At 39.4% G+C, this 14,110-nt stretch overlaps 1 protein-coding gene across 3 annotated transcripts in view; it reads right to left on the minus strand.

The window, feature by feature from the left end:
• myo5aa (myosin VAa) overlaps nucleotides 1-14,110 on the minus strand; it is a 67,831-nt gene that overhangs the window by 42,433 nt on the left and 11,288 nt on the right. For all 3 annotated transcript variants that reach the window (XM_085154738.1, XM_085154733.1, XM_085154746.1), the window contains exons 2-6: nucleotides 8,969-9,079; nucleotides 6,418-6,589; nucleotides 5,853-5,997; nucleotides 4,115-4,271; nucleotides 1,031-1,174 (exon numbers count right to left, since the gene is read on the minus strand). In XM_085154738.1, coding sequence (XP_085010864.1) covers nucleotides 1,031-1,174; nucleotides 4,115-4,271; nucleotides 5,853-5,997; nucleotides 6,418-6,589; nucleotides 8,969-9,079 — 729 coding nt within the window. The remainder of the gene's footprint in view (nucleotides 1-1,030; nucleotides 1,175-4,114; nucleotides 4,272-5,852; nucleotides 5,998-6,417; nucleotides 6,590-8,968; nucleotides 9,080-14,110) is intronic.

Genomic DNA, 14,110 nt, shown 5'->3' on the forward strand with positions numbered 1-14,110 from the left:
CCGGAATGTGCCCATGAAAATGAAATGAAATCCTTATTTGAAATGAGCTGGCCAATCTCTAGTCCAGGATCATCTGCTCGGGTATGTTGAGACAGGTTCCAGTATGGCTGCTATTTTGAAATTAGTCCTGGAAGTTTAATTCAGACCACTTACACTGTGTGCACTGTGATTTTGCCATGAACATCAAACTTACAAAGCTTATATACAAACCAAAAGTCAGCTTCACACAAAACTGATTTGACTTTTGTGCGCAGGGTCACTGCTCATCTGATCGGACTCCACAGTTTCCAAACCCAGTGGTCAGCCAGCCCAGACAAAGAGATGGAAGGAATAGGAAAGGAGGAAAGGAGTGCCGTGCTGTCACCCAGTGTGACAGATGAGAAGTTAAAGGACGGGTTTACTTGGTTTCCTTTGTCTTTGTGAAGGAGGAAATGATTGTTGCATACCTATTCTGTACTTACAGGGCAAGTTTTTCATGATCACCACTAATGATGTTACGTAGCACATGCTGCTGAGGAGTGACTGCATTACAAAGAGTACCATCATCCTGTGTAACAGCATTTCACAGTCTACCCATTGTACAGCAGGGTTAATGTTACATAAGCTGTAGGATCAATGATTAAGACTTTACTACTCAAGTGATGATATTATTAAACACCTTCCAGTGAGTTTTTTGAACAGACTTTTTTACTGCCAGTGCAGTTTTCTTATGAATGGCCTGATGAATGTTGCTGTAACTCTAGCAGGGCAACAGCTTTCATTATAATGCTGTAAAGGCTAACAACAAGCTTTTCCCCAAAGCACCCCTAATATTAAGGAAGCAAGCTAACGACAAGATGCTCACCCAGAACAAAGCAAAAGTGATGCTCAAAAACATTCAGGAAATTCAGAGTAGAAACTGAAACTGTCTAAAGGTTAACTTCTGAGCATTAATCGGTGACTGCTGAAAAAGGCATAAAAAAAAAACGTAATGAGGGAACGAATCAGTACACAGAACAACAAACAGCATAGGCTTATTTTGTGCACTCACCTGAAATACCACTCGCGATTTCTCCAGCAGATATGTTCTCATGTTGGCACCGATGATACGGTAACGGTTGTCAAAGCCGATCTCGATGTATTTCCCAAAGCGACTGCTGTTGTCATTTCTGGTGGTCTTTGCATTTCCGATGGCCTGGGTAAGAGAAGACAGACGCAACCAACAATCATCTCAAAGTGCGTCTTTAGGGGAGGCTATGCAGATAACCACAACTGGTCCGCGCACTGTAAATGCAAAGAGTCTGTGCATTTGGATAGTGGAAGGACCCCGATCATGTTAAGAGTGCTCAGATTTTGACTGGGTCGATATTAGAGCAGCAAGAAAACACAAGAAAAGAAAATATACAGCAGCGTGAACGGTCATTTTTACTGTGCTTAAAACAGGAACACATTTATCTTACAACCTGGAGAACCCAGTACCAGGTGCAAAGTATACCTGTTATAAAACTGCAACCTCCACCACTTTTGATGGTTCCTAAGCGCAGCATCATTACTAAAGAGGCCAGTAAGTACAGTAAGGGCTGAATGTTGATCCCTGATTAATTATGTATTGCAACATATTTGTGATCATCGGAAAGGAGGTACTATCTAGCAATTTCCACAAAAAGCTGACAACTGATGTATTATTATTATTATTATTATTATTATTATTATTATTATTATTATCATCATCATCATCATCATCATCTCCTATGTGTCTCTTCAGGTTTTCAGTTTGGCCTCACAGTTCTGCAGAAGACTCCATTTAGATGACATTCTGGTGAAAATATGTACATTAAAAAAATAGTGTTAGGCTTAAAAGGCTAAACGACACTTTTCTACAGTTGTGCACATATAACTCCAAAAACAAGCAACTGCTGTCATGTCAAGTAAGTTAAGGTACAAAGTAATGTTTGAAGCTGGAAAACAAAATTACAGTAACAGTGTCAGCGAACTGTTAAATTGGAACTGATCCGTTTGAATGTTACAGAGTTGATGATCTGATTTGCGTCTTCTGATTGGTTGTGTTGTGAACATGTAGCTTTTTTTGTGATCAACAGAAGTGACTTTGAGAGGTTTCTGCCAGGAAACCATGTTTTGGAGGAGGCTCAGCGTGGGATTTAGCAGGATTTAGCACACACATTTTCTAGGTTTTCACAGAGGCAGCTTTTAGAGGCTCTTGCATCTAAACTCTTCTTTTCTTTTGACTGATATTGCTTTTCTTTTTTTTTTTTTTTACCCCATAACGCCAACAATGAGTTGTACCAGGTGTTAATCGGTAGGCAGGTTTTGTTGTTACCTTCTGATAGGAAACAGCTAACCTGGCTCTATCTGACTGCTGGCTTTGCAATTGTAAAGGTGACGTCAGTTCTCTCATCTTAAAGGCTGAACTACAACTTGCACATAAAGACCAAAGTTTCTGTATTATGTTCATGTTTGTTTGTTTGATATGTTTTATTGATTAGCATTCAAATATCTCAGTGAAGACAGAACAAAGATTTACCACAAAGCAAGAATCTTACTCTAAAACCAAAACAGTACATCAAGCTCTCAATCAGCCATATTGATGTAAATAGACCATTGAAGCTGCCCGGAGACAAAACAAAGTTAAGAACCAGGTCAGTTAAATGTAGTTAAATTGTGGGTTCTTGTTGAATTAAGGTCAAACACAGTCTTTCACTGCAGACAGAGGGACTTTTATCAGAGCAGGTATTCCAATCTCTGCCTGCATCAGCCAACACGTACAAACACCTCGTTCAAACCCTCTGTCACGAACACAAACAAACACACACAGGTTCTGTGAAATCGATGCAACAATCTACTCTGCATCCAGGCTGAAGTGACATCACCGCAGCAAAAGAAGAAAGCTCTCTATTCATTCTGTCAGCCTGTTCCTGATTGGCTGAAGGGGAGAGCAGCAGTGGTCGAGGAGAGTGATGTTAGCAGACGGGTAGGAAAAAACGGATAAGGTGGGGGAAGGGGTGGGTTAAAGGAGTGGCATACGGGCAGAAAAGAGCTCTGCAACCTTCCTGGACTTATGAGTCCATGGGAACAAATACACAAACAAGCACACTTAAGGGTAAAACCTGCGTTATCACAGCACAGAGCAGCCTGAGGCCACAGTCTGGTGAAGAAACAGAACAAAATAGTCTGTAAAGACGAGTAAGAATGAAAGCAAGGAAGAGAAGAGGCCCTTTTCCACAAGAGGATTTTTCTTTTTTGCGTGACCACAGTGAAAATCTCCCTGACAGGACTTCTGTCTGAGACTTTTTTCAGGGGAGAAGGATGTACCTACTCTGGGAAGTAGCCCAGAAAAACTTTTGGGTGAGGCTTAAAGCTGAAGACAACTATTTAAATTACAAACAGATGAAAAGTAAAAATTGAAATTGGAAAATGATGGCAGCTTTAAACTTACTGTTCAAAGAGAGTGAAAGAGGATGGGACAACAAACGGCTGTGGGTGACCGAGGAAGAAAGTGAATGAACAGTACATAAGAAGTAGTAAATAAGAGAAATAAAACACTATTTTTGCGATTCATATAAAATAGATACAAATCACTAATAAATACACCATATTCATATCTCCACATATACCCAAGGGAAGGTGCTTTTTCTAAATGAAGAGAAGGCTTCTTCCAGTCTGCTGTCAATGCTTGATGTGTGTAAGTGCGTGCTTATATCGGCCATCGCACTGCCCTGAAGCTCTGATGCAGACTGAAAAGAAAAGACAGACGCAGACAGCCGAGATACAACCTGGCTGTTACGTGCGTAAAAACAGCTGTCAGGACTAATTTGCCTAAGCTTCACAGGTCTTCACTGCAGTAGAAGCACAGACAGACAACAACAATGTGAAGGAAAATTTTTAATCCCTGAAAAAAAAAAGTTTTGGAGAGACAAAGATTCGAATAATCTAAACAGGAAAATTCTTGTTATGACGGGCAAGGAACCTAGCTTCCAACGATAAACTTAAACTTTGTAAGACTCTGTAGTGCGGAAGCACAACGTGTGTTTTGATCTGTAATTTTAAGTATATAGGTTAGACAAAAGTGAATTTAATTAAATAGAAAACAGGTGAACGATCAGGATTGAGTCCTCACCTCCATGATGGGGTTGGAAGCCAAGACTTTCTCCTCCACATTGGCCTCACTGGCTGAGCCGCTGACCGTAGCAAAGTATCTCATGGCGTATTTGGCTGACACCGTCTTTCCTGCACCAGACTCCCCGCTTACAATAATCGACTGGTTCCTCTCATCCCTGAAATTAAAAAACGAAACAAAACAGCCTTTATAGTTCATGCATAATGATGCTGATAAAGTCCAGTTTGTAGATTACAATATAGTGTTGGGATCATATGGATTTTTTTATGTCACTAAATGAAACGATAACACAGGTCTGCAACCAAATAACTGCACAGGATTTTTTGACTGTTTCAGATTTTTACTCACTGAAACCAGGAAATATTTTTAAAATTCCAGGTTTTCTTGCAAAACTCATATTTTTAGTTTAATTAAGCATACAATTTCCCTTTTTAAACTGAAATCAGGTATTTTATACTTGAGTCAAAAAAACCCATATCCAATAATGATTTCTCACATTAATTTAATATTTCTAAGAGCAAGAATCAAGTGAAATGAAGCAAAAGCGTGTTCAGAGGAGCATCGAAGAGAAGAAGAAAAGGTTTCACAAAAAAAAAGAGTAAACGTAGTGTTAAACATAATCATAAATGAATAGTTTTTTATTTCTTTGTTCAATTATAAGAAAGATTATGCATAGTTAATTGTAATAAAAAATCGATTTTTTTCATCGCTGCTGTGCCTTTTTAATGTAAACTCCTCATGTTTTGCAAAAAAACTGTACATGACGGAGGGAAATGGAGATCATTTTTGGATTCAGCACCCTAAAAATCATCAAATTTACCAAAAATATCCCACGCAGCTGATTTTTTTTTTTTTGCAGACCAGTGTAATTAAGAGAATGGAAACAGTTGGATGCATATTGCTACAGCTTTCAGTCCAAATTAAATATAGCTTCATAATTAAAAGTGTGACACACACAATTTCAGGAGACAGATGCCAGATAGGAAGTGTCACATGCTATCATCATCAACACTTTTTCAGCCTGCTGACAGAACAAGCATCGCAGGTCTGTACACTTTAATGTATCAGCAAGTCACTTTCCTTGTTCTATGCATGAGACATAAACCTTACATACTGCTACTTCCTAAGGCATCACCTTTCTTCTGTAGTTCCAGTTGCAGATCCTACTCCATCTCCAGCCACCATTTATCCTTTTTGCGGGCTTTAAGGGAAGTTTATGTTCACTCTGATTTGAGTTTACATACATTTAGTTTCACTTCAATCAGTCTCAAACATGTTGCATCAGTTAGGACTCTGAAGCTTTGTGCAAATTTCACTTGAATAAGAACGCTAACCTACAGACTTACCCTAGTTTACAATAAACATATGATTATTTAATGATTATAATATAAAGAGGATTGCAACCATGAGATAGTGGACATGTTTGTGGCTGCTTCCTCTGGCCCTCCTTTACTGCCCTGTGGTCTGAGTAAACTTAGTGCAACATCCTGTCAATATTCAATGTGTTAATGATATGAGCCCCCACCAGGAGAGTGCAAAGATCTACTAGTTGGCTCCTGCAGAGAGTCTTTGTGGGCTACGCATGTGATTAAAATAAGAGAGGGAGAGTCAGTGAGACCACCGTGTGGCTATTTCTGGCTCCGCTTTGACCTACAAACTCTAATGAGAGAGGCAGGGCTGAGCAACAGGGAGACTTCAACCAAGCCTGCTCAGGTAACACACACATGCTCAGACAAACCTGGCCATCTGCTTGTAAGCTTCCTCTGCTACAGCGAAGATATGTGGGTCCATGTCGCCCATGTTCTGACCGCTGTAGGCGTTGATGATATCTGTTCCATAGATGGGCAGCGTCTCGTACGGGTTAATGGCCACAAGCACGATTCCTACGACGCGAGGAGAAAAAATAAACGGAAGAATGAGCTGAACAGCACCAAGACCAAGAATTATGCTGTTATGATGCTAAATGATTAATATTGTTAATTATCTTTTTATCTCATGTGAACTGAATTTGTCTTACAATAGTAGCAAACATGTCTTGAGTTTATCAGTGAGGATAATGGAATAAAGTAGCTAAAATGCTGTAGGCAGACAAAGCTTGACTTGTTTATCTAAATTAATAAATCTTCCATTATTAAGGTGATTAAAACAAGCTGAGAAATAAAGCTTATATTACTTTCAGCATTAAAAAGGAACTCTGTGACAATTCAATATTTATCCCTTCAATGACACCATTACTTAAAGCTGTAATTTTAAACTTGCAAACATACAGTCTGGCATCTTTGATAGACGAAGCACCTGCTTACCGCAGTAAGTGTAGATAAGCTTCGAGTCGATGAAGCGGACTTTGAGGTTGTGCAGCACTGCTGGCTCGTGGAGGTAGCTGAGCGCTGTGAGGTCATTCTCGCCCACCAAAATGTCAGGATTTCGCAGGTAAGGCAGGTTTTTTGTCTTAGGGTCCAGCTTGTGCTCAATGTTCTGAGGACAACCACAAGAACAGGACTTAATCAAGAAACAGCACATTATTCAAAATATGGCACAACAAGGTATTCGTTTTATTAAAAGATACAAAATCCTGGGTTAAAATATTAAAATGAGACTTTAGATTTGTTAGAACTTGCAGAAAAACATTCATCCATCTTCTACTCGTCAACAAGGTCCAGGTCACAGGGGCAGTGATACCCAAACTTACTTCTCTCCATCTACCATTTCCACCTGTTCTGGAGGGATACCGCAATGTTTCCAGCCCAGCAGAGCTGCAACATCCCTCCAGTGTGTCCTGGGTCTGCCCAGAGGTCTCCTCCCGGTTGGACATGACCCAAACAACTCACCCAGGAGGAATCCTAGTCAGATGCCTGAACCACTTCGACTGGCTTCTTTTGATGTGGAAGTATGTCAGCTCTACCCTGTCTCACCAATGACTCGTCAAAAGCTTGTCATCCAAACTCTGAGTCCAGACAACCTCATTTGTACATCTGGGTTCAGTTAAAAAAACGAAGACACAAATATTCGACTGGGACTAAAAAAAAAATGAAGGGACTCAAGCGATATTACAGGATTTACAGCCCTTAAATGTGCTGTTTCTAACAATAATAAGGAGTTACCAGCCAAGTAGATTATGTGGTCCTATACAATGCAATGTCACCATTAAACTCACTATGCCCACTGATCAAATGATGAGAAGAGAACATGTTTTTTAACCCACTGCTAAAAGGAGAAAAGATCTGCTTTGCTAACATCAAACTAAATTAAGTCCTGCAATAAAATCCACTCAGAGATTTTATCTTTTACTGTTTCCATGCTGCTGTTTTCTGTCTGGGGCTTTCTGAAGAGATCAGATCATTTATATAACCACTAACAGAGGTCCACACTAACAGGGTATTTGAACACTATTTCATATCCACGTTCTCAGAAATGTCATGAGACAGGCTACTGATTTTCCACCGCTCAAAGCTGGAGAGTATAAATGTTGTTTTCATTTTCGCTCCCCTCTTTCTGTGTGAAAGCTTCTGCTGCTCGCTCCTTTTATATCTTTGTGAGATGGATGTACTGTATTTCAGATACTTGTTTGATAAGGATATTTGGTGCGGTAAGAGGAAATCTTCAGGAAAACAATATCAAGATTGAGACAGATTAGCTACATGTTTCACAGAATAATTGAGTTATTATGATCAGCAGAGGTCATCTAACACACATGAGCATATTGCACCAAAGCTGTATAACTATTCAATTTAATCAAAATCAGAATTCTTATCATTTTGCATATTTTAATTGCTTTTTGAAAAAAAAAATTTGTTTCGGTTTAAGTGGATTTGCTCATTTAATTTTTTGGTTGTTTTTTTTTTTTAAATGCTTCGTTTTAGTGTCGACATTAGTCTTGTTAATTAGTTAATGTGGAGGGTATACGGAGGGTAGGTGACTCAAAAACAACAACAACATCTGCCTCATCAGACAGAAGACGTCTTCTATACATTTATCTTATTTTTATATTTTTTCTAAGTCTGGTTTTGAATTGAGTTATTTCATTTTACTGAAAGAGGTTTTTGCACCTATTTTCATTTTTTTATTTATTTTTACTCAGCTATAGTAACCTTGGCTAACCTGGATTGTTACTACTTTTATGGCAGCGTAAAGCCCAGGGATAGGAAGTTTGTGACATTTAGCTTGAACAAAAAGGAAAAAACCTCATGAACCTCTATCTGACCTTTACTGACTCCCAAAATCTGTTGATTGTTCTTTGGCACTTTTCAACAAATAAAATTTTAAATGTTTGAAGTTTTAGCGATATTAAGCAGCTGAGAAGCTAAACAGAACAAAACCTTTATCCTATTCTTCATGCCCATCATAAAAACACCAAATTTTGGAGCATCTTTTGGATGAATGATGCTTCATCTCCACAGACTTGGAGAATCGATACTAACGTGTTAAAGCTGTTCTGATAGGAAGCAGAGGCTCAACACACTAAGACACTTTATGTTGGTGTTTCTTTCGATTTGTTAATAGTCTGTGTTTTTAAATATGACTGCATGAATCTTAAATCACTACGGGCAATATAGTAAATGGTTCAGCCACTATCAGGCATTCATTTAAATGAGTGCCTCGTGGTAAGGAATAGCTTTATGCTGGTAGCTGTTTTTATTCTAAGCCAACAAATTAAATGTACTGAGATACATTAAAAATGCTCCACGGGGCATCTTTGCTTCTGCTACATCTCATTAGTGGTTATTGGTTTTATCATTAGCGCTCTCCATAAAGGAATCCTGCAGAGAGACAGAAAAACCAAGAGAAAGAGGGGGGGGGACAAAGAGGAAGAGGCTGATTCTTCCCCCACCCTGCTCCTCTTCTTACCATCCTCACCTTTCCATCTTCCAGCATGAGCTGCAGGGAGACATCTCCACTTTTGTAGTCCTTGGTGAGCTCAGCAGACTTCCACACCTCCTCTGCATCAGGGATCCAAACCCGAGCACACTGAGACACAGAAAAACACACACAAAAAACAAAAACAGACAAAGTTAGAAACCAGACATGTTATTTCACATCAGGTACACAATAAAGTGCTTTAATACTTGCATAAAAACTGTAGAGATGCTGCTGCGTTTATAGTATTAAACACAGGACCGTTTCTATGGACATCCAAATTTCTATTGTTTTCCCAGCCATGATTTTTAAATGAAATTATCCATCAATCTATCACAGGGTCGCCGGGGTGGCCTACCCCAGCTATTGTAGGGCAAGAGGTGGGGTACACCCTGGACAGGTGGCCTGTCTGTCACAGGGCGAACACAGAGAGACAGACAACTATTTACACTCACATTCATACCTATGGGCCATTTCTATGTGTAATTTAAAAAGAAACAAACAAACAAAAACAACACATGCTTTCTGCCCTTTTTACAAAATAAGTTTTTTTCTCCTCCCTGGAAGTAATACACATATAACCATCTTCGCTGTTGCAGAATTCTTCCATAAATTTTAATTCACGATTCACTGAGTGACATATCTCCTCTTTTCTCACATCTCTGGATGAACCCACTCCACCTGATGCTCCATGCCAACACAAATCACTTAGTTTCCTTCTGCTCAATTCAAATGGAGGAGGACAACAGGACAGTTTTACTAAAATGCCTCCTTTTTAATATATCCAATATATTCTTTTAATATCCATGACCTCAGAGAAAACACTGGGTTCTGTGTTTCACAGTCATGAGAACTCAGCTCTTAATGGTCAGTTAAGTTATAGGAACAAACAAATGAACAAACACTAGCTTATACTGACTAAAGAAAGCAGCAGTGGATCTTGCATGATGATAACTTCAAACCCACAAACACAGACACAGAGGCATCACTAGAAAAGTGTTTCAGGCCTTACATACATGTGACTGGAGGCAATCAGCTGATCACAGAAATGTGGGAATACAGTGATGGACGCTGCCAGTCACATGGCTGAAGAGACTAGCTTATAAATGGTGACGCATGCCCACACTTATGCAAGGAAGCCCAGCTGTACAGGAGTCAGCTGGAGAACCATGCAGTGACTGGGGCATTAATAGGACCACGGTGTGATGGGACAAGGTGACCGCAGAGTGCCTGGCAGAAGACAAAAGCTAAACAGTGCATGTGTTTAGCTTTTTTTCTTTTAGAGTATATTTATCATTACAAAAGGGGAAAAAATGAACAGGAATAACTTTTAATACAGAAATATTAAAGTGCCATTTTTTTCCAGAGCATCTAATGCACATGACGATAAAAATCCTTGTTGAACTTTCAGGAACGCTCTCAGGCCTAAAGGATTTTTTTTAACCTTCATTACGTAAACTGCTCATGACGATTTCACAGAAGCAAAAGACAAAGACCTCACTGTAGAGGAGCATAACGGGAGAATAAGTGGTTAATTTTGTCTGCTGCTTCACTACCGATCACCTGAATCATGACCTCATAGTCACACAAACCCTCCCTTCGTAGTGCATGAGAGTGGCGGGGGTGAAATGGCAGCTTTAGCAGAGAAACTGTTGAGTCTTAATATTTTAGAGCTTTGTGAACCAATTAGGGTTTTTTTCACCTGTAAAAAAAAGTGCTGATTCTCATTCCAGCCCCGTCACAACTGTCTGCAAACCACCTCAGGTGCACTGGTAAGTTTTGGTAAAGAGAGAGCTGAGTGTGAAAACAAAACTGTTGGTTTATTGGTCGATTCAAGTCCTCCCCTCATACCCCATGGTCCCAAGCTTGGGTAGCGACCAAAAGAATGAGATTGCCAGGGAGGCTGCCATCGCTGCTGAGAATGCTGCCCCATGGCCCAGACACAGATAGGGATAGATGATGGATGGAAGCTCCATCAAGTCCTCAGGTTATCCACATTATTCCTATCTCTCTCTCTTTTGGTGCAGAAACACTAAACACTGTGACCTGTATAGTTAGGCTGTGTATAGTGTGGCACTTAAGAAAAATGAGAATGGCACTTAGAAATGAGCGAACATCTTTGTAAGTTAGAGGATGAAGAAATTTTGAGAAAAAAAAAAAGATATACATGGAACACAGTAAATAGGGAATATTTAAGGTGTGTAAAAAATAGGATACAATCACATTAAAACGAATAAAGTGAATTGTGTTCCCAAGAGGTTAAAAACTAAAACTCTTAAAAGTCAACTCTTCCATTGAAGCAGTGTTGTTACCCAAACTGCCAGGTTTTGGCATCCATATAAAGGGGAACCAGTGCAGGATCACAAAATTACTGGGATGAAGTTAGAACTTGTATAAGTGGCCTACGAGGTTAAACCACCAATGGCACCTACCAATGATTGGCAGATTCAGCCCAGAATCCCCCAGGTGGAAATTACTAAGGCTGTCCTGAATACCATCTTTTAAATGTCTGAGAGTTAATAATGATAATAAATAGGAAATATTTAAAGCTTTGCCCAACTAAGGGGGTAGGAGGGTCAAATTTGATAACAGCAATGTTGTCTGACAATGTGCTACACTTGGAGAGAAAGGCAGAGGCAGCACAATGTCACACAGGGAGTGCACAACTCTGTCTGGGTGCTGCTGCTTGCTGAATGGTAGAGAGGAAGTTGTGGGTCACTCTGAGGTAACGCACAAGTCCCATAGGTTTTTCACAAGAAGCCCATTTGAAAGAGAAAAAAAAAAACACTAAAGGGGCTAATTAGCCGCAATAAAGTGAACAGAAGCATGAGGATCAATTTTTAAAATTCGTTACAGTCTCAGAAATTACAGTTCTCATGTGGGCTGGTTCTCCAAACAGCACCAAGCCTGGATATGCAGCAGCAATATATTAGTAGAAAAGAAGTACATAAATGCTTTTGTGACAGTGGATCCAAAGTTGGATTTTTAAAGGCCTGCAAATGACCATTTAAAGTCTGCAAAATGCACAACAGCTGCTTCTACAGTAGCAAAAAAATCTTTACTTGAAGTGCCTTATAGTCCCCGTGTTGTGACATTTTAAAGTTGGATATCTTTTGCATTTCTGTACTGCAATTACTCACCAGCACCTACTTTATAGCAATACCAGCATGTCTTAGATAAGCCAGTACTAGCTGATAAATCTACAAATATGAGCTAATTTATATATCACACTCTGAGTTTATCTAATACTGAGACAATAAGTGTTATATTTGTTGTATTCCGTATGTTTGAAGACATTGAGAGACGGAGAAACTGCACATCTATGCATCTGTACAGAGTTACACATGAAACAGCAGCTAAAAGGGAGAAGCTCTCACACATCGCCCAAATGATCAAACCACAGGACTCAACCACATTACTGTCTGATACCGATCCTCGCTATCATCTGCAGCATCAAACATCCTGCCTTATCTCTCATAAGAGACACTTTGTTATTTGAATTCCAGTGGATTTACAGTAATTTTATTCAAAGTTAAATAAATAGATAACTCTCTACAAGCTTTTGGGATGGCTGCTGAGATCATTTTTAGAGAGGCTGCTGGTAAATTCTGCTACGTCGCTTCAGATGAGCCACTTTTAATGTTCATTACTGGAAAAAAAAAAAATCAGACATGATCAAATGCATGTTTTCTTAAATGAAAGCATGAAATAGAGCAACATTCATCGACATGCCAATGGCCCCTGTCAGGGCGGAGGCCACTACCAAGCTTTCTCCAGACATTTTGATCCAGTTTATTTACACAATCACAACAACAGTGGCCTCAAAACCTTTATACTGCAAGGTAAAGACTATAAAAAGAAATCTCTGGCTCATGGAGAGGCAACCATCTGCCTAAGACAAGTAAAAACACCACTCTGCAAGGCAAAAACTTATCAAACAGCATGTTTGACTGAGCGGCACAAAACTCCTAAATCAAGAAAGATTTAAGCTTTTACTCATGAAGGTTTAGGTTCTTTTCATCTTCATATCGGTGTTTTCTCTCCGTTTAGTCTTCTCAAAGCAGCACAGGCTGTACAATCATGTTAAAGATTGTGATCCTAATATTACAGGTCAGGTTATTGGCATAGCTGCTGGAAAACTGGCCTTACTCTACCAGCCCTTACAGTAGAAACTGTTCCTCCATGCTCAGCTCATGTAAACGCATAAAAAGCTTTCCACCATTTTCCTTCCAACTTCAGAGAGATTTTGCTTTGTGCCAGATAACGACCACCATCATTAAATTATGGTCGATATGTTTGGTTGAGGCAGCTGTAACTTTCTTGTGAGGAAAGTTTGTTGGAATAAAAAGTGGGAATAAAAAGAGGGCATACTGCATAGGCTGGATCTCGGAAGGATAGTGTATCATGAACTAAGTTTTCTATCAGCCAAACAGAATATTTAAAAAAAAAAAAAAAAAAGGAGGAAATGATGAAAAGTTTTTCAGTATGGACTAGTTTTATTCTAGAAAATAAACAGGGGCCTGTTCAACCCATAACCTTTGTATTTTCGCTTACTGAAGTCTTTTTTCTTATCAAAAATATTAATCCAAGAAAAAAGAAGTACAGAGTCCAGTACCTCTGGTACAGACAAGAATCAAAGTTTTTCAGTAACATCCACCCAACACTGTCCTTTGATAATTAGCTGTATTCAACGAGCAGGATTTGATAGAGGCCCTGGATATTACTTTTAGTTGCTGTGTTTTGTAATTTACGCATTTCTTTTTTTCTGTGTCACTTGCAAAACTATATCACACTGCATAGTCTGGTAACAAATAACAGAGCAACAGTACGTTGTCTCTATAGTGAGTTCCTCATCCAGTGAACAGACTCAAACTGCCTCGTCTCCTCTGCAGCCTTGGTGAGTTTGGCGTACCTGTACATAAACCAGTTGTTCACCTGATTAAATTTCAGGTTAAAGTGATCCTCCAGCGTAAAAGTGGATCTTCAGATGACCCAAACAAAGGCTACCGTTTCCAGCTGCAGTCCATGAGTGTGGTGTTGGAGCCTGTTCAACTGCAGTATGAGAAACTCTCTGCAGAGTCTATTTGGTTAGCAGCAACTGAAATTTCAAAGTAGGAGTGAAGGGATTTTCCACTGGCATGG

Source organism: Neolamprologus multifasciatus, chromosome 1, assembly GCF_963576455.1.
Source record: "Neolamprologus multifasciatus chromosome 1, fNeoMul1.2, whole genome shotgun sequence".
Lineage (NCBI taxonomy): Eukaryota > Metazoa > Chordata > Actinopteri > Cichliformes > Cichlidae > Neolamprologus > Neolamprologus multifasciatus.